This window comes from Colletotrichum fioriniae (assembly GCF_027942845.1).
Source record: "Colletotrichum fioriniae strain IMI 355084 chromosome Unknown scaffold_3, whole genome shotgun sequence".
Lineage (NCBI taxonomy): Eukaryota > Fungi > Ascomycota > Sordariomycetes > Glomerellales > Glomerellaceae > Colletotrichum > Colletotrichum fioriniae.
The window spans coordinates 603,289-629,224 of record NW_027076839.1 but is presented as its reverse complement, the minus strand read 5'-3'; the positions used below and the strand labels follow the sequence as shown (position 1 = coordinate 629,224).

General features: G+C 50.5%; 9 protein-coding genes and 1 non-coding gene across 10 annotated transcripts; 5 read left to right on the top strand and 5 right to left on the bottom strand.

Annotated features, from left to right (window-relative positions):
• Positions 1-2,967: 2,967 nt before the first annotated feature.
• Positions 2,968-4,067, bottom strand: N0V96_003068 (uncharacterized protein; the record flags this gene model as incomplete). Its single annotated transcript, XM_053189776.2, has 3 exons — positions 2,968-3,838; positions 3,891-3,966; positions 4,022-4,067. The coding sequence occupies 3 exons, from the start codon at positions 4,065-4,067 to the stop codon at positions 2,968-2,970; spliced, it is 993 nt and encodes a 330-aa protein (XP_053052699.1).
• Positions 4,068-4,687: 620 nt separating this feature from the next.
• Positions 4,688-6,406, top strand: N0V96_003067 (uncharacterized protein; the record flags this gene model as incomplete). Its single annotated transcript, XM_053189777.2, has 3 exons — positions 4,688-4,856; positions 4,914-5,137; positions 5,195-6,406. The coding sequence occupies 3 exons, from the start codon at positions 4,688-4,690 to the stop codon at positions 6,404-6,406; spliced, it is 1,605 nt and encodes a 534-aa protein (XP_053052700.2).
• Positions 6,407-7,622: 1,216 nt separating this feature from the next.
• On the top strand, positions 7,623-9,491 carry N0V96_003066 (uncharacterized protein; the record flags this gene model as incomplete). Its single annotated transcript, XM_065756725.1, has 5 exons — positions 7,623-8,006; positions 8,118-8,320; positions 8,399-8,657; positions 8,806-9,232; positions 9,295-9,491. The coding sequence occupies 5 exons, from the start codon at positions 7,623-7,625 to the stop codon at positions 9,489-9,491; spliced, it is 1,470 nt and encodes a 489-aa protein (XP_065614492.1).
• Positions 9,492-10,315: 824 nt separating this feature from the next.
• On the top strand, positions 10,316-10,873 carry N0V96_003065 (uncharacterized protein; the record flags this gene model as incomplete). Its single annotated transcript, XM_053189779.1, has 1 exon — positions 10,316-10,873. One exon carries the CDS (start codon positions 10,316-10,318, stop codon positions 10,871-10,873), a length of 558 nt encoding a protein of 185 aa, XP_053052702.1.
• A 308-nt stretch (positions 10,874-11,181) lies between these two features.
• On the bottom strand, positions 11,182-12,703 carry N0V96_003064 (uncharacterized protein; the record flags this gene model as incomplete). Its single annotated transcript, XM_065756724.1, has 5 exons — positions 11,182-11,262; positions 11,489-11,880; positions 11,931-12,228; positions 12,404-12,547; positions 12,611-12,703. The coding sequence occupies 5 exons, from the start codon at positions 12,701-12,703 to the stop codon at positions 11,182-11,184; spliced, it is 1,008 nt and encodes a 335-aa protein (XP_065614491.1).
• Positions 12,704-13,496: 793 nt separating this feature from the next.
• Positions 13,497-15,635, bottom strand: N0V96_003063 (uncharacterized protein; the record flags this gene model as incomplete). Its single annotated transcript, XM_053189781.2, has 1 exon — positions 13,497-15,635. One exon carries the CDS (start codon positions 15,633-15,635, stop codon positions 13,497-13,499), a length of 2,139 nt encoding a protein of 712 aa, XP_053052704.2.
• A 2,400-nt stretch (positions 15,636-18,035) lies between these two features.
• On the top strand, positions 18,036-19,661 carry N0V96_003062 (uncharacterized protein; the record flags this gene model as incomplete). Its single annotated transcript, XM_053189782.2, has 1 exon — positions 18,036-19,661. One exon carries the CDS (start codon positions 18,036-18,038, stop codon positions 19,659-19,661), a length of 1,626 nt encoding a protein of 541 aa, XP_053052705.2.
• Positions 19,662-19,864: 203 nt separating this feature from the next.
• Positions 19,865-19,929, bottom strand: N0V96_003061. Its single transcript has one exon. It is a non-coding gene; the product is annotated as a tRNA-Lys (tRNA).
• Positions 19,930-20,401: 472 nt separating this feature from the next.
• N0V96_003060 (uncharacterized protein) lies at positions 20,402-21,790 on the bottom strand (the record flags this gene model as incomplete). The annotated part of the gene is made up of 5 exons (XM_053189783.1): positions 20,402-20,933; positions 20,994-21,175; positions 21,238-21,324; positions 21,379-21,541; positions 21,603-21,790. The coding sequence occupies 5 exons, from the start codon at positions 21,788-21,790 to the stop codon at positions 20,402-20,404; spliced, it is 1,152 nt and encodes a 383-aa protein (XP_053052706.1).
• A 2,252-nt stretch (positions 21,791-24,042) lies between these two features.
• On the top strand, positions 24,043-25,114 carry N0V96_003059 (uncharacterized protein; the record flags this gene model as incomplete). Its single annotated transcript, XM_065756723.1, has 2 exons — positions 24,043-24,231; positions 25,100-25,114. 2 exons carry the CDS (start codon positions 24,043-24,045, stop codon positions 25,112-25,114), a joined length of 204 nt encoding a protein of 67 aa, XP_065614490.1.
• Positions 25,115-25,936: the final 822 nt, after the last annotated feature.

Sequence of the window (25,936 nt, the reverse complement as noted above, 5' to 3'; positions counted from 1 at the left end):
ATCTATCTTTCCATTTGCGGCAAGTGATCAGTAGGCACAACAGCCCTTTCCGAGCAACGACAGGTTCTGCCAAAAGGCCAACAGTCAAGTGACACTGCTACATGTATCATTGAAATTCATACTGAGATCTATCATTTGTAGAAACAATGTTAGATTGCTACATTATTCGTTGCAGGTACCTGAAAGGCTCTGTAACAACTCAAAATTCGGCATCCATACGGGACTTCCACCTTCCGTATCCTGATCGATCCAATTAGCAAGCTCTGCGACCATTGGCCAAGCGCCCTCGAACTCTCCCACCGCTATTCCACCGTCGTCGGACATCAAGAACTGATTTGAACTGCTATCGCCCGGGCGTGTTGTGGTTTCGTTCCCACTGAGACCAGGATTCTGTATTCCACAACTCTCAGTAGCACTCGATGCTTTCCCGGCTCTCATTTGGGCCGATGCCATATCAGCAAGACCAGTCTCGTTATCCTGAAGCTTTTCCATGGCTGCATTCACCAGCACCTCGAAAGCGTCTCGATACTTGCGTACCCAGGGGGCCCTCTCACTCATGACGAAAAGCACCAGGGAGCAAGCTCTGATATCGTTTGACACAGGGACCGACCAAAGGGCATTGCCCTGGGTCCAGATTCCATACACGAGAGTGACTCCTGCAACAAATACTGTTTGGACTGCGATGAAGCTGTGGCCGTAATCCAGGGTCTGATGTAATCTCTTGTGTGCTTGGCAGATATCACCTGCGGCTCGCATGCACAGTCCGTAGAATGGGTCTGTTGCTGGTAATATCGGCAAAAATGGCTGAATTAGGAGACGGAGGGCACGATTGTAGAGTAGGAGTGCATAGTTCAGATCTGGGTGGCCTGCCGGAATCCAGTCCGTCAGAGAGTCCCGCCAGAATTTGAGTTTCTGATGCAGCCGGTCTAATTTAGGCCGGAGTGCGTCCAAAGTCTTGTCCGTGCGATAGACCGAGTGATGAATCTTGGACTCGATCCTGCGGAGCTTGAAGAGAACAAGTGCCAGTGTTATATCGTTCCCCACGATTATCGAAGCAGATGGACTTCCGTTGATGATGCTATTCGGAAGCTCAACGTCAATCTGATTGTCTGCGATGCTCAAAGGTCGACCGAGTGACACTGCTATGGTCCTTTCGAGAGAATAGACAGACCAGAAAAGTCTGCGTCTTCTTTGAACGAGAGGGTCATCAAGATTCTGTTCGTGTGCAGCACGATGCAGGCCCAAGTCGATTGATGTTCTCATTGCTAAGCCAATCATGTACCAAAGGCCATGGCTAGATGTTGATCGAAGGTGAAACATAACAAGTAACGTCATTGCCTCAATGTTTTGGACTGTTCTCGACTCTCTGGCCGCTGAGATATGCTGCAAGGCAGTGATATAGAGAGCCTTGGGGAATTCTGTTAGTCGTCTCGGTGATACGATTTCATAATAGCGCAAGATCATACCTCTGGAGATAAAACTGGCCCTCTCTGAGTCAGTTGCACTAAGGTCGCCCCCATAGCGTACACGAGATACAATTTGAAGATACCGAAGCGTTCAACCCTTGTGAGAGTTTGTGGTGGTTTGGCAGCCAGGGTAAGTCTCTCGCTATGCAACTTCCACAACTCTTCAGGCTCGAGGAAGGGGTACTTAGAGTGCAGCTGAGACGTGTACGCCTTGAGCATTTGAGACCCCTGTTCATCACTCGGAGGCTCCTTGACGCTATGAGCCAGGAGATCTTCCACTGTAATACATCTCGGACTAGGATTGATGCAATTAGCTTGATTGCCCGCGGTTCCATCCTGGATGTCTGGCAACATCTTATTCCAGACAGTCGCTTGAACCATCTCGCCAAGATTCAGAGCTAGGGAGAGTCCCGATGATGGCCCAACGTAGGCTGGAGCCTCAAAGTTTCCCAACGAGACATGTGCTACTACATCACTAAGGGCATTTTTGTCTCTACCTGACGAAACCGAGTAGTTGCTTGCGGTTTCCCTCGGAGTTTCGGTTGCTTCTGGAATAGGGACTTGAGCTAGCTTGTTCTCCAAGAAAACTACTCGCTCTTCTAGAGCCCGTGTGTACCTGCATCAGAGTTCAGTCCACACACATTGGATCCAAAGACATGTCAGTTTGATGGGCATTGAACTACCAACTACTTACGCAGTCGATGGAGCGTCGTCGGCGACATCTGCCTTATCACACTGTGCTCCTGATTTACGACAATTGGAGCAAGCAGGAAATTGGTCGTCACACTGAAGCTAAAATCAGAGAAAAACGTCCCTCGTGCAATCTTGATTGGCTCTGGATAAGTACCTTTTGCTTACGACTTTTGCATCTCGTACACGCAGTCCTGCCCCTCTTCCGGGGATTTACAGCTACGGCCCCGGGCGTGGCCAGGGGCGGTGATGCAGAGTACTGAGTTTCGGACGTCATGCCCGTCCTTTGATGCCAAGGTTTGTCGTGCTGGAGACCCCGAAAACTTCGTTCGGACGATAGGGGCGGAGATCCGATTTACATAGCTGTCGGATCCTCCTCAAATTTGCGGATGTCGCCTGAATGCGGTCGGTTGTTGGAACTAATCCGTGCAGGGCTAGTCTCTTCGGACAACATCCGACTTTATTTGCAGTCACCTCCGATCGGAGGCTCCGACCTTACTTGTGTCAACTGGCCGTTTTCGGCATTCGACTGTCACAACAGGGAGCTTTCTGGCCGAAATCTTGGGATCTTAACAACAAGCGGTGTTTGGTCGACTACCAATTGCGCGATAATTGTCCACGATTCTCCGTTTCTTTCGGCTGGTCTACATCCATTGGTTCATTTCCCCGAGCCAGTCCTCGATTCCAATGAGCCAGAGAAGACTCCATATCTCAAAGTAGGATGGTATCATGACACGATCAAGATCAAATTCTCACGAAGCCTTCGGCAATTGTCTTTCAAACAGTTTGACATTAACTACATACATGTGATTTATTTACCCTTCATCCACTCCCTGTTTGCCTTGTATGGAAATTTTGTTCTCATATGTTTGGCAATGTCTCGTCTCGTTGTGACCCAAACTCCTTCCTTTTCCGCAATGTACTTCATGAACTTCCTCAAAGCCTCCGATCTGCCTGGTTTCCCAATGATACGTGTATGCAATGGAATATTCATCAACTTGCCGCCCTCTCTGTACAAGCAATCAAAGGTGTTCTTCAAATACTGCTCATAAGTCTCCGCAACAGAACTGCCAAAGCCGGGCGACATGTGGAACTTTCCGTCGTTGCAATCGTAATTGTAGGGGATGAGCAGCATGCCTTCTCGCTTCTCCTCTGGCAACTCCTTCTCCCATGGCAAGTCGAGCCAATATGGAACATCATCGTTGTAGCATTCAGAAGACCAGAGAAACTCTCCTCCAAGACTCTTCCATACTTCCGGGAACAACGAGGGGGTATTGGGTGTACCACGGCCAAAGTAAGCGCCGACGGGCATCTCACCTGATACTTCTTTCAGCATCAAAATGTTCTGCCTAATGTACTCCTTGTCCTCCTCGAGCGAGTAGTTCCAGATATCCAGCCATCTGAGTCCATGACAAGCGATTTCGTGCCCGTCTCGGACCAGCGCCTTTGCAAAGGTGGGGTTGCGCTTGAGCGCGTATGCAACAGCGTAAGTAGTGAAGCTCCAACCAAACTCTTTGAAGAGACGGATAAGACGCCAGGAGGCCGAGCGACTGCCATACTCAAAGTCTTGCTCAGCATTCAGATACCTGGCGCCTTCTTTGTAGCCACCAGATGCGCCTTTCTCCCACAAGTACGGTTCTGAGAAAGGGTCTCCGTCTAATGTGCTTCGTTCTCCGCCTTCCCTAGACTCAGGTTTAGTAACAATAACATAGAGTTAGTCGAAATCGGACATACTCATAGTTGAGGACGAAGGAGACCGCAATACGAGCACCGTTTGGCCATTTTGGATCGAAGCCGTCCTCGCCGAAACCTAGGGGTTATCGAATTAGTGACTGCGACTATGGTGAGAGTAACAACAGACTCACCCTCAAAATCACGAGGTATCTGCAAGCTTTCTTCAACATGAACCATTTTGGTAAAGGCAGAGAGTAATCGGATTGTGGATGATGGATTTCAGCGACTAGAGAAAATCTAAAAGAGCCGTGTTTACTACTTTAGCTATCTGAGCTGGCACAAGAGATGTTGAAAAAAGAAAGAATTCAATGTGTAAAGGCGCCATGATATATTACATCCAGCTCAAGGTGAGGCTCTTCGATGCAAGATGGTCTCGTGGAGGCCAATCAGGCGTTATCGCGATATGGTTGATACCAAGCGGGGTATTGCTGATGGTGGGGAGATATTCCACGAGATAAGGCGATGGCGGCGAATAACTAGGCACCTAAGGTGCGTTTTACTGCCGGTTCATTCCCTCCGATCGCTCGATAACTTACATGGAATTTCGGACGCCCGAAGACGCTAAGATAAGTCGTTTTTGAGCAGGCAGATAGAGATAGGCAGTTCGCCCAACGATGCCGACGTGGACTTACCTATCTTAGTACGGTTCACGCGATCTAGGCCGGGCATAATAACTCACATTTGACGCCTTGATAGATGCCCAGTCAGGGACGGACCACAGCCTATGTGCAGAATCCATTTCCCAGCTTAATCTGAAACTTTCTAAGTCTTGAATCCCTTTGAAGCATATTAACAATATGTCTGTCTTCTCATTGGAAGTAGAAAAGGCAAACCCAGTGACAGCAGAAGTCCTGGACGACAGCTTGCGGGCACTGGGCGTTACGATCAAACCGGAGGAAAAAGATGAATACCAGAGGCTTCTAGCCGTGTTCCACGAGTCTGTGGTGGATCTTATGTCACTCCCTGGTAGGTTGCATGTCCAAGCCTTGATTAAAGGCATACCAATAACAATCTACATCGCAGATTATGTGCCTCCAGTAGATGAGGAAAGATTCCCAAGAGAGGACATTCGATTTCCAGATGTCTCGGAGAATCCTTTGGGTGCTTGGGCTTGGAGGTGCCGAGTAGAGGACAAGACCAAGGGCGAAGGATTGCTGGCAGGCAAAACGATAGCCATCAAAGACAACATCGCAGTCAAGGGCGTTCCAATGCTTCTTGGAACCGACTTTGTAAAGGACTACATCCCAGTAAGTAAAATCAACATGGCTTAATGTTGTTCTGATCAATCATACTGACCTAAGTAGAACACCGACGCAACGTGTGTTACAAGGCTGCTAGAATCTGGTGCAATCATTTCTGGAAAGTCAGTATGCGAGAATATGTGTCATTCCGCTACGAGCAGCTCTTCTTCAACCGGGCACGTACATAACCCCTATGCCAAAGGTTACAGCAGCGGGGGCAGCTCAAGCGGCCCAGGGGCACTAGTCGCCAACGGAGACGTAGACATGGCTCTTGGCGCTGATCAAGGCGGTTCTATCCGTGTCCCTGCCGGATGGTGCGGCCTCTACGGATTAAAGCCGACCTTTGGACTCGTACCATACACCGCTTGCGGCTCGAATGAGCCTACTAATGACCACGTCGGACCCATGACACGAACGCTTCTCGACAACGCGTTGATGCTTCAGGTCATTGCAGGCAACGACAATATCGACGACAGATCGTTTGCAGCGCCGAGCACAGACAACGTTCCCAAGTACTATGACAACCTGACGAAGCTAAACAACCCGAAAGATCTATCGGGGATGAAGATCGGCATCTTGATAGAAGGTATGAATCAGCCGTCTGTGGAACCTCGCGTCAAGGCTTGTGTCGAGGCTGCTATCCAGTGTTTCCGAAACCTTGGGGCGACCGTGGAAGAAGTCTCAATTCCATTTCACTCCAAGGGAGCAGCGATTTGGACTGCCATCAGCAAGAGCGGAGGCTACCTGGCCAAGAGAAACCTCGCATTCGGCAGGAGAGGCCATATCATGACCGACTTAACAGACAAGTTTCAGAATCTTACCCAAGAGCAGTGGGACAACGCGTACGTTTCGTCAAAGAACATCTATCTCAACGGTATGTATGCGCAAGCAGTGTTCCCAGAGTTGCTTGGCAAGGCGACGAATCTCAGCAGAAAGCTGCGAGACGGCTATGACAATGCTCTGCGAGAATTTGATATTTTGGTAACGCCGAACTTACCTTACGTTGCCAATTCCCATACTCCCTATGACGCGTCCCCGCTCGAAAAGATTGGAAAGCAAGTCGGACTGACTGCTAATACCGCCCCATTCAATCAATCGGGCCATCCGGTTCTGGCTATGCCGATTGGTATGCTTCCGATTGAAGAAGGTCCTCTGAAAGGTTCGGGAACAAAACTGCCGGTGAGCATGCAAATCATTGGCAAGTGGTGGCATGAACAAGATGTTTACCGCGCCGCATACGCCTGGAGCTTGCAGTACGATTGGAAGACTAGATGAAGGCACTCGGCAGTCGGAAATTTCGCCGTAGGTTCTAGGCGAGTGTTTGTGCTCGCGAGAGTTAGCATCGGGGAGGTGTAGTCTTCTGAGGAGTCAGTCAGGCAAGTTTACACGATTGTCCACAATCTTGCAATAATGTGGCGAGTGGAATCGAAACTTTCCTTCACCTGAGTACTTTGTCGAGAGTTGATTGATCAAAAATGAAAATCAAGGCCTGTCAAAGCACTTGCTTGACTCAGACTTCAAGTGTTAGTTCGGGTCTCATTGCTCCGAGAATCGGAGCTACTGTCGTACTACGCCTCTAGCGGGCGCAAACACGATGTAGCGGTAATACGATAAAGTCCCTTACAGAAAATGAACAAGCTGGTGTCCATTCATTTCAGGGACAGGCGGTGTACAATGCTCCTGCACCATTACGTTGTGCGACGCTCCGACTGTAGACGGACCCGTGTCCGGCCCTTGAACGGCTCTCGGAGGCCTCAAAGCCGGCCGACCTCGGGGGCTGCGATTTCGGCCTTCTTGCCCTGCGCCGGCTCAGCGGCGCCGACAGGAGGGGCCAGAAATGCCAGGTGAACCCCCACGCCCCGGCCCCGGCTCATTTCCGTATTTTCCAAGGTGGCCCAAACTTTTCTAACCCGGAGAATGATGTTAGATAAGACACTTGCAGCCTCAGTGGAGCTCCAAGTTGTCGCCCTTGTCCAATATCAAAGCCTGATTCCAACCCGAAGTGGAGGTGACAGACGTAAAAGGTTGCAGATATTCCCCGCTGCGGAGACGCTCCGCTAGCATACAGCTCCAGAGACCGGGGGCCCAATGAAACATTTTTGCTGGTTTTGGGGCTTTTTTCTCACAAAGACCATGGATGATGTCTTTGAAGGCGTTTCGGAGGTGATAGTCCCAGTGCCCGACTTCGGAATCTTGATCCCGAGGTGGATAAGTATGCAGCCGAGAATTTTCTGACATTTTTCTGGTATGGTTTTGATGCTTTATATACAACGCTTTGCCCCCCTCAAGAAACGGAACAATTCAGGACTGGTTATTCTTGTTTTTGGTGGACACATTTTCTTGGCAATCCCTGTCGCTCTCCTTTCAACTCGAGCTCTTTCAACTCTTCGCTCTCATCAGCTGCCTAGTTGAAGTTCAAGTTGTCAATACAGCTTCTCCACTACTGTTGCTTCTTCTCCATGTTCGAATCATCAACGTCATCATGTCCACCATGTCTGAACACACATTGTCAGAGGTTCCCACGAGGAAGGACGAGCTGCCTCCCGACCTGCTGGCGTTAAGGACCTCCAACGCTGAGAAGGGTGTGAACATCATTGCTCAAACACCCAGCCGACCATACTCGTACCGTGAAGATGAGACAGTCTACGATCGCTTTACACCCGGTCGCAAGCGGCTGATCACTGCCATTGTGTCCTTCGGTGGCTTAGGCATCAACCTAGCTTCACTGCTCGTGCTTTCAGCGCTGCCGGAGGTGGCAGCGGCTTTCAACACAACTGGAACTGTCATCAATTTCACCAATGCTCTTTTTCTGTTAATGATGGGCATTGGCGTTCTCTTCTGGGGCCCACTAAGTCAGGTCTACGGTAGAAAATGGGTAAGCAAAACCACCTTTGTACATCTCACCATCATGTATCATAGTTGCAGTCAGCTTTTAATCGGCCAATTTGGCATACATCTCACCCTGCACTTGAACTAAATGTCCTAGATCTTCGTCATATCGACAGTGTTGTTCTGCGCGTTTTCACTGGCCACAGCGGTTTCCCCCAACCTACCAGCTTTCTTCATCTTCCGGTCAATCACTGCATTTGCGGGAACCTCTTTCCTTATCGTTGGATCAGCCTGTCTCAGTGACATTTATCGTCCGACTGAACGCGGCACGGCATTGGGTTGGTTTCTTGGAGGCACTCTGTGAGTCCCAGCCCCTTCCCACTCTGCCCTTTTCTGGTCGACCGAACATCCATGGCTGATACATGTACTCTTCATAAGGATCGGGCCTGCACTTGGTCCATTCATCGGAGGTGTAATTGTCACGTACTCAACCTGGAAATCTCTTTTCTGGTTCCAGGGCGCTCTCGGTGGCGCTGCTATGGTCCTGGCAGTCGCCTTCCTCCCAGAAACAAGTCACGGAAAGTGGTCTGAAGAATTGGAGGGAATGACGACCAAAGAGAAGATTGGGCAGATCTGGGAGTGGGCCAATCCGTTCCGGGTCATCAATCTCTTCCGATATCCCAAGATCCTCATTGTGGTGAGTCTTCCACGCCTTTTCGTCGTCAACGAGCCTTTGAGGTGTTCACCAGACCGATTACGGTAAACCAACGGCAGTCCTAGTGGATGTTTAGCTACGGCGGTAAGGCCCTTCACCAACGTGTATCATCAGCTGACTATACACTCAGGGTGTTGCTGCATCGTCAGTCCTGTGGAATATGCAGGTTCTTTTGACACCAGTTCGCTACGTTATCAACCCGAGATTCCACCTTACCTCCCCTTTACAGTCAGGATTCTTCTTCTTGGCACCTGGAGCAGGATATCTCGTTGGTACCTTCTTTGGCGGCCGATATGCCGACTACACTGTGAAGAAGTGGATCGCCAAGAGGGGGCGACGTATTCCGGAAGACCGTCTGCGAAGTGCTTTTATCGCTTTGGGTGTAGTGATCCCAGCCACTACCATCATCTATGGATGGGCAATCGACAAGGCTAAGGGCGGAATTCCTCTCCCCGTTATCTGCATGTTTTTGCAAGGCGTTGCGCAGATGGTCTGCTTCCCTTGCCTTAACAGTTACTGTCTAGATGTCTTCAGAGAGAGGGCAGCTGAAGTCATGGGTAAGCATACTGAGCTTTCTCCTATCGACCTAATGACACACAATCTGACCGTAAATTTCCAGCTGGCAACTACTTCATCAGGTACACTTTTGCAGCCATCGGTACGGCAGTAGTGCTTCCAGGCATTCAGGGCATTGGTGTGGGTTGGTTCTCCACAGTGAGTGCTCTCTTCGTTGCGATTTCAAGTGCTGCTGTGTGTGGTATTGTCATCTTCGGTACGAGACAGAAGAAAACGGAGGAAAAGTCGGAACGCGCCTGAGCTTTTGGGATGGCTGGAGTTTCAATGGATATTAATATCAATCAAGCTAAGTCTTCAGTTTCTGTTTTCTCGTTCACCTAGCAAATTTTCCCGTAGCTTATACCTTAGAATCCAATTCTACTGGTATTCCCTCATCACTGAATACTTGAATTGGACCTGAGTGTTGCAGACTGAGTCATGATAAAGGCAGGACAATCGACGTGCGGAAGTAGATTTAGCTCTTGCATTTTTTGCGCTGCTACATGAACTGGGACAAAAATCGTGAGAGGTTTAATCTGAAAAATTTTCTTTCAAGAATAGTCCCGGACATCACGTTCTCTCCATGTAATTGAAATAGATAGAATGTAGATTTCGGCCGTGGGCTATGGCCGGTGTCGTGCCAAGGGCGTGGGCAAGATGGAGACGTCTGAACGAACGCAACCAATCAGCTTGCATCTGAACCTGTTGCTTTGACAATAAGGCGCCCTAATAAAGGCGAGACTTTCCTTCAATAGCCGGTCAAAGACAAAGGAACACAGCCGACGCGGCTCGACGCGCCCTGCCAGTGGAAAATTAGCGTTTTAGCGACGTGTCTTCCAGAAGCATCGATTTTGGGAAAGTCATATGGCTAGGGTCAAATGAAGATGACGGCAGGTCTGCGATATTTTGGAATCGTACAAAAGGGCATCAGAACCAGATCACTGGGTTGCATAAGAAGTAATCCGAACCGTCCGATCAGATCTGCCACAGTTGTCGGCAATCAGTTGCAGCAGAAACGCACGCCACGTGGCGCCACGCAAATCCCGAATCACTACAATCTGTTCTCAACTTCGACGACATCAACCATGGCAAAGTTCTCCGATGTTAAAGAAAGTGTTCTCATGACGGCCACACTTAAGCCAGCATCTCTTGATGACGCCACAGCAATATCAGAACTCGCAACCCATGTCTTCACGGTCACATTCGGCCATTCAGTCGAGCCGCATGAGCTCCAAGCGTTTCTAGAGGAGTCGTACAGCCTCGAAGCCATCACACAAGATCTCGACGACCCCAACAAAGACACGATACTCGCTGTCGATCCTACTGGAGACATTCTGGGTTTCGCCATGCTCACCCGAGGCTCATCAGAGCCATGTATTTCAGATCTCGACGGTACTATTGAGCTGCAGAGGATTTACATGTACCCGAAGGCTCAAGGCACAGGCGCTGCAAAACTTTTGGCAGACAGACTAGAGTACATGGCTAGGGAACAAGGGTTTAAGCACATTTGGTTGGGCGTTTGGGAAGAGAACCTCCGGGCGCAAAAGGCGTACGGGAAATGGGGGTATGAGGAATGCGGTACCCATGACTTTGCTATTGGATCAGTGATCCAAACTGATAACATAATGGTAAAGAAGCTCTGATCGGCCCTGTCACAGACTTAATGTAGATTTGGAGTTTGCTTTACGTTGGATTCGAGTGCAGCAGAGAGTTTATTTCAGAAATTACACCCCTAGACATTTTGATAGAATCCGTGATCCATCTAAACGTACCCATAACTTGATCTCCTTGTCCTTGTAACTTGTTCATTGACGAATTCCGCTCAGAACTTGTGTGCACTTAGCCCAGAGCAATCGAAGATTTACGGTGGCGCCAGTCTTGCGTTCTCTCACATCTCTTGAGTCTCATCGAGTAGGTCTTTTGTCAATGTTATGCAACTCTAGCGGGAATCTCAGGCGGCAGCTCGCCCCATTGCAACTCTCTCGAGGGCACTGATGGCCAAAGACGCAATTTGGATCGGTACAGCTGAGGCCTGTATGGCAGTGAGACTGACGAGCGACAGCCCAGAGAACTTGCAACTCTTTTGGGCTTAACCTGCCTCGGTGCTCGTGTGAACACTTCCCGTAAGAATCCCTATATGGGCATCTGCCCAAAAGATGAAAGCTATTGCATAGCTTGCGGTTCTTCATCAGGATGAATTCCTGATGGGTAAAATCGAGTGGCGGATCAACTCGTTGTCCAGCCTTGTTCTGAAGCACCTGCCCCAAGGTGGGCAAAGTCATCCTGGAGTCAACTGTGATTTGCTGTCGTACTGACAGGTCTCCAACAAAAGCTGATGGAGCTCTTGCAGCGGCTGACGCATAGTTGGGCGAGGGGGTTGATGGTGGTGTGATATTGTATGAAACCTTGCGCTTGATGTTGTTGAATAGTTTCTGACGCCTGAATACCCTCTTGAAAGAAGCAACGCGGAACTGGTCTTTGATCTCGGCTAGCTCCTGCGCAAATGGGGGTCCCTCAAGAAGTACAATCTTCTTGCGAATCTCATCGTTATCAAGATGCGATCCCAACAGGCGAGCGTAACCACTGTCTGCCGAGCCACCAAACAAAACGTGTCGACAGTGAACATCCGACACACTGGACTCGAAGTTTGCTGGAGGCCTTTAGTTGCCGCCCTTTGAATGCCTTTTTGAGTTAACTCACCCTTCAATTTTTCATCCGTACACTCTTTGCCATTACCCGCATCAACAAAGTCGCACATTGCGTTCCACATGTTGAAGCCTCGGACGAAATCATCCAAAACGCTCGGATCTGGGATAATTCCCATTTCGGTGTAAGTCTTGGCCAGACCCTTCAAGTTGGCGTAGACGCGGACGGCAAGTTGCAGGTGGTGTGGAAGACAGGGGTCAACCGCTTTTAGCTCTTCAAAAACGGCGAGGCGTAAAAGGCTTGCAGCTTTCTTGCCTCCCTCAAGTCCTTGCTCGATGAGATCACCCAGAAACTAATTATTCGCAAAGTTGTCACAAAACTGAGATATAGGTTGATGGGATGCAAGAAGGCTAGATAGTTCAAACTTACTGGCATACAATCGCCGTCAACGAGGACCATCGCAAAACAATGTTTGTCCTAGCTAGGTCAGCGCCTTCCCACCTGTTGAAGCGGGTTGCACAACGTACTTTCTCATTTTGCAGCTTTTCGATCTGATCTTTGCTCTTATCATCGGTATCAAACAAAGACCGTACCAGCATCTTCTTCTCCTTGAGCTCCATCTTAACCTCGGAGAGCTTGTCGGAAAGCTCTGCAATGTGAGAAAACAAGTCCTAAGTGAGTCGGTCAGCTACTCGTCAAATCATGGATGATCCAGATAGGGAGTACGAAAATACCTCAATGAGGGAGGCCTTGTGGTCATCCAGACTTTTGCACATCTGCCATCTTTCCTCTAGCGATAGCGGTCCTTTGCTGTCTGCGTTGGACATGTCGAACACTCACCGAGTTCCGTTAGGCGCGATCAGGAAAAACTCGTGCGTGACCTCAAATTCAATCAATGGTCCTTAGAATGCCAAATGGCTCGATTTAAATAAAGCTATTCACGCGGTGAAGTCACGCAGCCTTGAGGGCTTCAAGGCGTACGGGTTGGTTGCACTGCATTGCCGTCAGCGAATTAGAGAAACCGATCCTGTGGCACATGGTTTGGCGCCAGGCCTCCTCCAACAGCACCGCCGCAATTCAAGATATTGGGGCTGGCCGCATATTGGTTGGCCTGCTGCGGCGAGTGGTTGGATAGGTTTGGCGTGGTAAGTCTGCCTTGTGTTGGCGTGGACTTGCACTTTGGGTCTTGAGAGAAGCAAACTGAACGACCAACTGCACAATCAAGGCGGAACCTATCTTCGTTCTTAGAGAAGGCTGTGTTTCGAAGGGGGGCCAAGACAAAACTTGCACCGCTCGATACTGACACGCAACTTATGAGTTGCACTAAAGATATCATCAATTAGAACAAGTTACAAAAAGCGGTGAATATTTTAAAGGCTAAACCCATTATTCTTATCCCTAAATTTCAAGTAGGGCGACTCCACTGAACTCCAATGCGATGCTAAGCACAATCCAACTCTTCATTTCCAAACGCCAGCCAAATTCCCTCTTAGAGTTCCAGATTTTGATACGCGTGTAAATTCATCCCATTCCTGCCGTATGACTCAAGACCAACAGCAGCCACCGCCAACAAGTTTCATTCTTTTGAGCCTTTCGTAAATTCACTATCATGTAAGAAAACTACGACTGGACAGCCTGAGGCGTTCTGCTGAAGGTGAACGAACGCCAAGAAGACCGCTGAGCTGGCTTATTATGAGTCGCCAGGCTAGCCAGGAATGCCGGTGAAATATCAGAGGCGGAAACGGAGGTTTCTGCACTCTTCTTCTTCTTATCTTGCTTTTTCGATTTTGCTTGCTTTTCAACCTTCGAAACCTCTGTCGGCTTATGACCGTTCAAGCACGCGTCGACCACAGACCTCTCGGGAAGCACTTCAGCCCCAGCCATCTCCCGTGTGGGCCAGGGAAACGTGGCGGCCATCTCCTGAATGGTAACGGCATCCATCTTCTCGAGGATCTCACGAAGTCGCGGTTCGAGGTTGTTGACCTGCTCAAAAGCCCAGTCGGCACGCCTCTGGATGCGGACACCGTCGCGACGCATCTGACCGACGAGCCACTCCATCGCCACGTGCTGCGGGATAAGTCGAGCGTTGCGCATCAGCCAGGCCATCATGTCAGGGTCGCCTGTTTGCTTGACTATGGGCAAGCTGCGACCGCCGTGCTCGCGCTCTTGGAGCTTTTGCAGAAAGTCGTGGTACATCCCCAGCGAAGAAGTCTGAAGGCCGACAAATTGGCCATGGAAGAGAGCGCGAGCAACTTCATCGGCCCATGCAATGCCTGCCTTCATGCCAGAGTTCGCACCTCTCCCAGGCCAGAAGTGCACTGTCATTGCAGCATCTCCTGCCAAGGCAACAAGACCATGGGGTCTACGCAGGGCTGTAGAGTCGCACTGAGGAACCTGCTCGACGGCTTTGTTGATCCTGCGTACCACAATGGGGATGCGAACGATGTTTTTCACCTCGCACTGCTTGAAACCGTAAAGCTCCAGACCATCGAGAATCGCCTTCCATAGCGGGCTCTCAGGTTGCTGAGATGGCGCAAAGACCTGGTTCTCCTCGAACCCATCGGGCAGGCAGTCGTTGATCTTCAAGCAGCTTGGTCGACCGAATGTGCAGGGATGGCCATCGACTGAGACCATCTGGTGCCATTCAGTCTCGGTCAACTGCATGTTGAGATATCCTGTACCATCGAAGTCGCTGGCATTGAGAAGGTAACGAGTTTGGCCCATGGTGAGGAAGATGTTGATGGGCTGCGAGAACGGAAGGCCATGAGGCCGATCAAAAGCAACCCCTAAGGCATAGCTCTTTCCAACTTCTTGTTCCTGTCCAGGAAAATAAGCACTGCGGAGCCATGAGCCGGCGCCGTCAGCACCAAGCATCAGGTGAAAGTCGCCGTACTCGGAAATATTGTCCTGTCTGACCTGCGACGCGTGTAGGAAGATGAGGTCGCGGAACTGGCTATCTTGAGCCCGTCGTAAGAGACCGTCTTCGAGCTTGCGTATCTGAAGATTGCTGGAACCAGGCCAAACACGTTCGGGATTTCCACCAAAGACAGCCTGTTTCGTTCTATCGCTCATCAAGTCTGTCACGGTGTCTTGGAGCGTGACTACCTGGTCGCGACGACGAGCCCCTGGTGGGTAGCTGACGAAAGAGCTACCCGGCTGCTGAATCCATCTGCCTTCGTAGAGATGAACCTCAATCCTGGGTCCGGCCTTCTCGGCGAGAGCAATCGCTGAAGCTAGGCCTGTAGGACCTCCGCCGATTATCATGACTTTGAGAGGAGCTGCTGGATATTGATAGACAACCGGGTCTTGAGGGAGTTGAGGTAGGTTACGAGCCACCGATGGATCAAAGAAGAAATCGCGAACTCCGTTCGTCTTGGTGGAGGTAAGAACTTGGCTCTTGATGAGCACAAAGCGCATCCATTGCAAAAGCGAGGTCGTGTTGAAGGTCGAATGACGGCTGCCAAAGACATGCTTTTGGACTGAAGACGCAAGAGAGGCAACATCTTGGTGCTTAGGATTTGCTGCGATGGACCGGAGCTCGCTGTTGATGGAGGCATCATCTCCGCGGTAGAAGAACAGAAACGCTTGCGCGCGCTCAAAGTTGCTCTGGCCTGATGCATTCCATGCCGCTTCCCAAGAGCGCGGAAACTGAATGCTGTCAATCTCAAGTGATTGTATGGAGAATGAAGGACGGCTGTTAAGCTCAGGGCTGGACATGGCCGGAGGAGAACCTGAGCGGCTGCGGATAGAAGTGAGCATCGGCATTATTAATAATAGGTATAAAAAATGAGGTATTAATAGTTTACACTGAGTATGAGGTCGAGAGGAAAGGTTTGAGGTTTGAAATGGGAAAAGGAAAAGGAGTAGAAGAGGAAAATGGAGAGAACAGAAGAAAAGAAGATGTCTGAGATGTATCGTGTGGTGAGGAGTATTGGGAATCCATTTTGATTTTCGAGAAGCGACTGCCTCCGATATATACAAATTGTGACTGCGTTCTGATTCTTGAGAATAGGCAAATAGTCAAGATCTTCAGATAAACCCCCAGTCTGTATCACGCCCGACGTCAGGGCAGTGCCATCTTACCAGCACTGCCCACCGACCTTGTATCATCTCTGTACCACAGCATCAGCCCTATGAATGACGCACAAGTTAGGCTTCCCCACCAGGTCCTGTCGGATCAAAGTTGAGTGCATATTACAGGTTGTGGCTGGGCGACATGTGTCTGCATCTACCAGAGACTGTCTTTGGTCTTGGTGGGGAAGTTGGGGAATGCGAGCACAGCATTCTGGTCCGAGAAGAGCGAGCTACGACTTGAAGGATTCGGATAGCATGAATGGAAGGGCCCCCAGCCTTCCCGCCGCACGTATGCATCTATCGCACGAGACGTGGCATCCACTAAGAGCGCTTCTAGGTACCGCTATGATGGCTTGGAGTGCGGGGACGGCCAGAGCAAGCATTCACGGTTGACTCCAGTCGGCTCGGCCCTAAATAGATGGGCAGGGTAGGTTTCCTGATTGGGAAGAACTGCTGCAGGTCAAGGTGGTAATATCGTTCCGAACCACTGATTACTGACCACCCTCGCTTATGTCACCTCAAGAAGTGCTTCATGCAAACATGCAGACTTGTGCTTACTTCCATCAGTCTTCTTCGGTGCCGCAGGCCAGATAGCCGTCAATCTGGGAGCATGTATGCAGCGAAGGGAAGTAGTAGGATTCTTTGCATAGGGTGACTGATCCGATAGGTGAAGACGTTTGACGAACACGTCACGTATATTTAGCTTGGCATGGGGTTGCATTGAGAAACTACGTGTGTCACTCTCACCGCGTGCATGTCCTTCCCACGATCATTCTGTTCTTTCCCTTTGTTCGAGTTGGGCGCGTAATATGATAGCTGATGTCTCGGCAACCTAGATATTCAGGAGCTCTAGTCTCTGTGCCGTACTCAGCCACCACTGATGAGTGCCAGGAACACAGCCCATGCGATATCGGCAGTATCTAGTCGCTCGCTCCAATGATAGCATACACAATTGCTGGCCCGTCTTCTTCCCTCACAAGGCATCTGACTGGTTTTGTCTTTTTTGTGTGCAGCCGCTGAACCACTCTTTGCGGTTGTTTCAGCGTCTACGTTTCCAATGAGCTTTTGAACCTGGCAAGGTACGTGTAGGGTTTGACAAGTCACTAGGCAACACTCTCCTTTAGAGAAGACGTGATCTTCTGCGAGCGTAGACCGGTATGGGAATGCTGACTTTGCAGCACATCAAGCCAGACCATCTGATCATGCCTCGCGTGTAAGGACTTTTCTCCTTCATTGCTGATTGTACCTTGGATTTTTTGTTTCACAGCCAAAATGTTTGTGCTAGAAGTCCCCATTGGTAGTATTGGTAGATGGCCAGCCCGTCAAGCATGTGCATCATTCTAGTGATATTTTTGATACCACCCAAAAAACTGGAAATAGCTCTCACATTTCAGCCCATCCTCGAGCACAGCTCGCGCAGGATTTCACCAATCAAGCACCTGATCCTATTGTAACCTACATTCGAGCACATCGCCACTATCAAGCATAGCTAGGCTGGTGCAAACTCGATGGACTTGCATTTCTGCCGCCTTCCACCCAAGCCATCCTTGATCCTCACCTCTCTGATCCAGCGAATATGGAGAGGCAAGCACATATCTAGTAGTAGCAAAGATAACAACAAGTACTCCCCTCTCCCCAGCTCATTATCAAAAAGCTCTACATGAGGCACAGCAGCTTGAACGGGAACTCGTGATCTGACATGCATCAACGAGAAGCTCGCTTAGACGACAGAACTCTTCGTTGGTCATGTTGCAGCGAGATCAACAGGGGTTAGGGCCCTCCCGCGCGCCATATCAGACTCAACGCCCAATCAACAAGTGGTGAGCTAGTCGACTTCAGGCATGATGCAGAATGAATCATACCGGACCCAGATCAACTGCTCGCCGAACCTCGAACGGGGACACCCATGTCGTCCCCCGGCTCTAGCGTCTTGTCTGTGCGTGTTGAAGACTTGGACCTATTAAACAAGCAGCATCTTGTCCGTAGGCTTGCTTTGCACCTTGTTTAGAGCTCACATCATGTCACAGTGAGACATTTGCATCATTCGAAGCCTCTCACAGCAATTGCCAACGAAATTAATAAGCAATGTCAGCAACCACAAGCGCTGCACAACGTTGCAGCATCGACGCAACCCGGAGAATATTCCCCAACTCACCTCCCACGAACTCCCTCGTCTCCAAGCTCTCAATACTTGATTCGACAGTCGCTCGTTTCACACCCACAGCTGCGATATGGCTTTACGACAAGCCAAAAGCATTACAATTCTCACACACCGAGTTGTTCGAGACCCTCGGCCACGCATTGAGTCAAACGCTAGACAATTACCCGCACTTTGCAGGCCAACTCCAATGGGCTACACCTGAGCAGGTTCAGGATGATGCAGTCCCGCGACACCTTGGCCGGCTAGTCGTTGCGTATGGCTCGACCGAAGATCCGGGGATTGAGCTATCCATCGCCACGCACGACTCGAAGCTCAGCGATGTAGTTCCCAGCCGGGCCGAGAGATCGACGAATCTGAAAGAGTGGAACGCCTCGAGCTTTCAGCAAAGCGATTTCTTGCCAAAAACCAAGATTGCGCTCATGTCTCTAAATGCTATCGAAGGGCTGCCTGTCATGGCTGTTCAGCTGACGTCCTTCAAGTGCGGAGGCTTCGGGATCAGCGCCATGATCTCGCATCCGCTAGCAGATGCTGTGTGTTTGATGAGTTTTATGTACTTTTGGGCAACAAGGTCGAAGCTTCTACTCGGTAATATTGCCGCGTCCGATGATTTAGGACTATTCAAACCTGTCTTTGATCCGGCTCAACTCGACCAGGTTGCGGGGCTCACACCGGGAGGTCCCCCGGACGCAGCAATAGTTGCAAAGGCTCGGGCACTGCCTATGCACCGGTTCGACTGGTGGGCAGAAGACGCACCAGGATATCCTCGCGCTGTCAGACCAGCTTCACTGGCCACCATGCCATCGCCGGACGAACCGGAAACGATCGAGCTAAGTCCGTCAACATATCCCCCGTGGCCAACTTGGGACATGAGTGTGCCAGTCGACCACGTTCAAATACGTTTCGCTGCAGCCGAGTTGATGCGGATGAAAGAAGCTGCACAAGATAGCTTGCCAGACGACATCAAATCACTCCGAATATCTAGGCTTGATGCAGTCCTGGCCCATATCTGGACTCTGATGAACCGTGCGCGCGGCCATGAAGGAAAACTTGGACAAGCGTATCTGAACATCACCTTGGGTCTTCGAAACCGCGTCGATCCACCCCTACCGGAAACCTTTGTTGGATCGCCTCTTCTCTTAGGATACGTTGAGGAAACCGTCAACGAAGCTAGCTCAACCCAGCTTGGGCCCATCGCCGGCGCTATCAGGCAGATGACGTCTCGCTTCACGCCAGACGCAGTGGCAGCTTATATTCATGACGCTGCACACGAGGTCAGCCCTCAGCGTCTATGGCAAGGCTTTTTGGGAACGTACCATACACTCGTGACATCCTGGGTGAGAGCCAAAACCTACGAGCTTGATTTCCTTGGCACGGACGAGTCGGCTCGGTACGTCCAGGGCGTCATGCCAAAGATTGATGGCTTGGTTCAGATCATGGATGTTGCCGACACTGGTGACTTTGATGTCAGTGTTTGTATGCAAAGAAGTGCCATGAACCGGCTTCTAAAGGACAGCGCACTCCGTCAATATGAGCAGGCGAGCAAAAGTTGAAATGAGCTATCTGTAGAAGTATCCTTAGATATACATAGATATATAATGGCATCAGCAAACTGCCGTCAGTACGGACAGAGAGGAAACTTGAGATAGGAAAAGATCAAAAAGAATGATTTTTGTCAATCGCTGACGGGAATTGAGCCCGACATGGCTGTGAGACGTTAGATGTTGAGCTTGGAATGGTTCCAGGAGTTTCAAATAGACTTACGGGTCGAACCCACAACCTTGAGATTAAGAGTCTCACGCTCTACCGATTGAGCTAGCCGGGCAGGCTATTGAAGGTGTGTGATTGTTATGGGCGACTGGAGGTTGAAGATGCCGCATCGTGAGTTGTGCGTGGATCAGTGAGGGCTAGGCCATGTCGAGACTCCACCCGCAATATCACTAGCGGCTTCCACACTCCGATCTGAGAGCCAGAGTCCATACCAAAGAAACGTAATATCTACTCGACTCATCGAAATTGTACAGTATTGCCCATGTATCTAGTTGAGACGTCATGCTCAAGTGAGACGTCTCTTCAGAGTCTCGATCGAGGCTTATTCGATAATTACAACGCTACGGCGGCCAGTTCCCCATTTGCTTTTAAATCGATGGTGTAATTATTACACAGAAGAGCCTCGTATGTACAATGGTCCTGGCTGGCAATGCACTGGGCCTTTTCTGGCTATTATCATGGTACTTGCGGACATCTTTTGAGCACATGCAGTCCAACCTTCAAACGTGTATGGCCCCTATGCTTATGCGTAGACGTAGCAAAGAGGGGAGCCGCCAATAGTGTTCAAGACCTCGTCGATAGTGCGGTTTTCAGCATTGACGCCAAGATCAAGAATATCAGTCTTCAAAGCGTCTCTGCTAGCCGGCCTGTTGTTGATGGTAATCGTACCAGCAATGTTGACAGCGTCCCACAGATGGAGCGCCTGCCACAACCAATATACCCGGTCCACCATAGCATGGTGCAGGAAGAAGCTGGGGTCGACGACGGAGGAGTACAGGTCGCTAGCTTCACCGTTGACAGAGAAGTGGCCAGATGCGTGCATTCCGAGAAAACCGTCGGAGAAACGGCCCTGAAGCTCGTTCTGGAAGAGCTCGATGCTCTTGGAGGCTGCGCCGACCGTGATGTTGAGCATGTTCTCGTTCGTGAACCAGGTTGAGGCCGTGTAGTTGCTCAGATCGCGACTAAGGCAGCGAGGGTTGTAGCCAAGCTTGCCGGTCGGGCTGGCCTCGAGACCATCCATGCCGGGGTTGACTGGACCAAGGTTGACGGTCATGCTAGATGGATGTTAGCAGTCGACCAAGTAAAGACTACAGAGATCTACGAGGAAAGCTTACTTCTTGAAAGGACCGCTCGTGACACAGCCACCACCATCACCAGAAGGCAGGACAATGGCACCTGCACCGCTGACGCTGCCGTTGTGCTGGAGAAAGGAGCCGTCGCCGCTCAAGCTGGTATCGCTGCCATCAAAGACAGGGGATTTCCGGAGATCGTCCTGGTACTTCAACCAGTTCCAGTACTGTATAGTAATTGTCAGATCCGTTTCAAGATCTCCCGTCGATAGTAATGGAATCCACTTACGGGCTGGGAGCCCTTGTAGCCGCATTCGTTTCGCAAAGCCTCTTCATATGCCCAGACGAAGTAGCGGTGCCATGTCAAGAAGTTGCCCTGAAATGTCATTAGATCGTACCTCGATTGGTAGTAAGTGTGGATTCTACTAACAGTTCCGTGAATCTTGGTTGTCTGGTTGATGTGCACGGCAACAAAGTCATCGTAACGATTGCGAGCACCTGGGGCGAACTCGGGATCGGACTTGGAAGGCGATGTCAACAGGCACTGGACGGCACTGATGTAGTCTTTCCTCTCCTGCGAAGAGAATGCCTCCCTTGAAGGCGGGTCAGCTCCTAACTCGAGAGCTGCGTTGCAATGGTGGGGGAGCGACGAACCAGTCCCGACGGTAGCGAGCATTGAAGATATTGCAGCTACTGCGCTTGTTGCCCGCGCTTGACGCGGACAAGGCACTCATGGCCCGATCCTGGAGTTCGGCGAGAACATCGTGAGTCTCAATGGGCGAGGCAATGACTGGCGCAACCAGCATGCCAACGGCCGCAGCCGTGATGGTGATGGGAAGCATTGCTGGAAGTTTCTTGCTTGTTCAAGATGGAACACGCAGACTGCAGGGTAGTCGCGTGCGCAAGCAAGGAATTGGGGGAAAGATGTGGTCCAAGGCACGTCAACAGTCGAAGGGAACTGGACAAGACTTCGCCAGCAAGGAACCCGAGGTGCGCAAGGTCAAGTGGGAAGTGGGAGCGGACAGGACGGTCCGGAACAGTCACAAGAGAATAAACCACCGGACAGATCTCGTTAGCTATATAGACAGATGCATGTCCGACGTTGGGAATAAATTAAAGATCCCGTTGTTCTGCACTAGTGCCTCCGGCCATGGCCTGCAGGGCTTCGGATCCGCGGGACGGAGATGGTAACCGCACTGGGCAGCGGGAATAATCCAACAACGCCGCCGTTTTTGGCGGGAAGCATTGTATCCATTGCCGGGGAGAAACCATCATTGGAATGAATTATGAAGGGGGGTCACTAATCGAACGGTTTTTATGCTGTGGATAGGGCAACCAGGAATTGGAGAAGTCCAAGACTCGATAGCCCAGATCCGGGGCCCACGATGCTGGGATGAAGAATGTAACCTTCTTTAGGCCAAGCGCGGTGGCACGGAGCCGGCCGGTGGACGGGTGACAGGGGATATGCGTTGCCGTTGGTCGCTAACTCGCCACAGATTCAAAGTGGCGGATATTAAACGGCAACTGGCATCGGGAAGACGGCAAGTTGACGATAAGATTCGTTGTCCCAGTATGGGTTTACGATGATAATGAGCCAATAACTTAGTACGTGGACTAAGGTGAACTGTAATCACCTTGTTCCGTGGGCCAAATCTGTGCGGCATTATACACCCTCTTAGTCTTAGAGCTCCATAAGCTTAAAGTCAAAAAAAGGCTCGGACAACAACATGTTCATCCCAACTGCCCGCATGCAACAGTAAATTGCAACAGACAGTGTGTCCAGCTGGTCGGCCGTCGTCCGACTCCACAGCGTTCCGCTTCCCATGTCGAGGGCGACCAGCCGATCCGGATAGATCGTATGGTGGTTTGTTCAAAATCTTTATGTTGTTTCCACTGTCCCGTTTTAATCTTGGCATGCATGCCATGTCTTCCGACTGGCAGGCCACTAGATCCTTTCATGGGTCGGTGACACCCTCCATGCCTCCCACCCGATGCCGCCAACAACAATAACCTGGTGTTTATTTCTTTCTTTTTTCTGTGCCGCCAGGTTCTTCAGCCGGGGATCATGCAAAGATTCTCTCTTCGGTTCGATGGCCGACGCCGAAACCCAGTATTCTCCCCTCTTTTCTTCCGCGCCGACAGCGCGATACACTTTTGCAGGGTGGCTTGGAGGACTTACGAATTGCTGCTGCCCGATTGGGATGGCAGGATCAATATCGCTCCTTGACGCCGCTCCTCACCAACTAGCAATTTCGGGAAAATTGCTGAAGACTTTTGTGTTAACATGCTTCATTGTATCGATCATCTTTCATCTTGACAACTTAGGGGTAAAACTTACCGCAGCACTGCATTGTTTGCTGCTGCATACAAGCACCTAGAGACGCTTGGCGGCACTGCGACAAGGTGGCACGTAATGTGGGAGGCATCCATGTGGCCCCCGGGAGATCCTTCACACTCTTCTCATTCTACATCCTGCCCATCACCTGCTTAGGCGATCCTGCAGGTGCAGACTGTGCAGCACATTAAATCCGTCGATCCACTTCTCTACAAGGAAAACTCCGGTACACAATTCTCGAAGAAAAGAGTCAAGGTTGCGAACACCTCGCGGACTCGGTGCCAAATTCTAGGCCGAATGGGCTGATAGGCTCCCTGCTCTGGAACGCAGTCTAGAAGGGCACAGTGTATCACCTTCCCGAGGCAGACTGGAGTGGCTTCGTGGCAGAACGAAGACTTCCTCTTTGAACGGAGTCCAATTCCGTCACCCAATGATGACTCTTCTTACTATACCCGTTGCGTGATCTCCTGTGCTTGTATCCCTTCCGACAGCCCCGTTCGTACCGCGTGCGTGGTTACTGCAGTGTGGCCCCCGTGGATCGGGTTTCATCTATCTAAGGTAATTCCTTTTTCTCCTACAGAACGGATTATGAGCCCCCAATCTGCGGTACTAGATGGGAACGGCAAGATGCTTAAAAGAATCCGCAGATCCCCTCGCTGCTCAATGTGTCCACTCTCCTGAACCTTTGTGGCTTTCTTCGACTCTCCTTCCATCATCTGTGCGTCTGTTTGACGCCACGCAGCCGCGCCATCCGCCGCAATGTCTTCGACGTCCAGCACATCGGCCGTCGACCCGGAACGTGCCAAGGAAAGCAATACGGCTATGATCCTAGCTGTGACGGGGACATTCCACGCTCTCGCTCTCGTCTTCGTCGTCCTCCGAACGTATACCCGCGCCGCTATCGTAAAGACGATAGGCATTGACGATTACATGATGATCATGTCCGCGGTACGCCATCCAGGACACCGAGTTGCCATCATATCAGGACGAGGGCGGCCATGCTGACTTTAGTAGCTCTGTGCGTTGGGTGGGGGGTATGGTGATCTTCATTATTCAGGCATTTTACGGACTTGGCAGACACAAAGACACAATCAGCAAGCCAGATCAAGTGTTCTTCTCAAAGGTCGGCTTCTTCCAATCGATTATATCCGCCATTGCTGCGCTGGCGTTTCTCAAGATCTCAATCGCTCTATCCCTGCTACGCCTAAGTAAAAATAAGTGGTACTCGAGATCACTATGGGCTTTAATTGGTATGGTATCTTTCCAGCCCTATACTGTGGACTAGCTAGATTTGTCTAACATGTCGTCAGTGTTCGTAGTGCTTTATACAATCATGGCATGGCTCAGCTTCTTCTTGTATTGCAGCCCAATGGAGGGATATTGGGACAAGAGCCTCAAGCCAAAATGTTACAACATCAAGTTATTTGTTAACTTTGCGCTAGTCAATACTGGTGAGTCGAGATATTTACCCTTTCCTATGGCTTGAAAAGCTAATTCAATCTCAGCGTTCAACATCTTTACCGACGTTTGTTTCGCATCCTTGCCTATCCCCATCATTTGGGTCTTGCAGATGAAATTGCGCACACGGGTGTATCTGATCGTCGTACTCAGTCTGGGATACTTGTGAGTCTTGTCCCAGTCTACACCTAGGCTGCGTACCAGGGTTAATCCATGCCAGGGCTGTTATTATGGGCATCATCAAAGCCATCTATCAGATTGCGCAACCGAGCAGCAAAGACGGAACCTTGTAAGCCCTCGGAGTAACGGTTGGTAAGAAAGACTACTGACAGGTGCTTTTAGTTACCAAAGTATCCAGTTCTGGGGCTTGTAAGTTTCCTCAAAGTTCACGGACGAATAACAAACTAGAGCTAATGTGTCTTCGTACAGTCTCCAACTCAATGTTGGCATCATTGCCGCCTGCGCACCGGCGCTAAAGCCCCTCGTCGGCCGCGCTCTCAAGATATCATCGAGCCGTCATTACAATAGCGATAATCTCTACGAAAATCGATACCCGACCGGACGATCCGGCAGAACAAGTAACATCACTACGGGCACCGCTCGAAGGCAGGGCTACAGGGAACAAGGGAGCCAAGGGGCACCAGACTATGAACTCGAGGACGGGCCCTTTTCACCAAGCCCAGAGTTCTACCGTACGACCATAAAAGGCGGAAATAATACCCCGGCAGCAGTTGCTGTGTACCAAAAGAAGAACAGCTTTGGCGACAGGTCGGGCAGTGAAGAGTTGATACTGGAGACCGGGCATGGGTTTGGAGATAGTAAAGGTATCATGAGGACGACAGAAGTCCATATTCAGCGTTGAGTACCAGGGGTCACTGAAGACTCTAGTTCGTTCAGACGCCGAGTAATGATGGAATGAAGGTGCACGATTCACAACACTTGAAGCGGCTACGTTTTGATCTTGAAAGCCCACTTTACCTATACCTTGGGAGGGCTTTTAATGACCAGACACCAGGTGCCCCTTGCCCTTTTTACTGCTTGACACTGACTTCGTCTTAGACTATGTCATTCTTGCTTTGAGCCCTATTCTTGACCATGGTGAGCCTCAACTCTGGTCAATTTTTATGGCTCGTACAGTTACTTTGATCCTTCCGTGTCCGCTTCCCAATATTGGCCTACTAGTCGTCGTACGGGT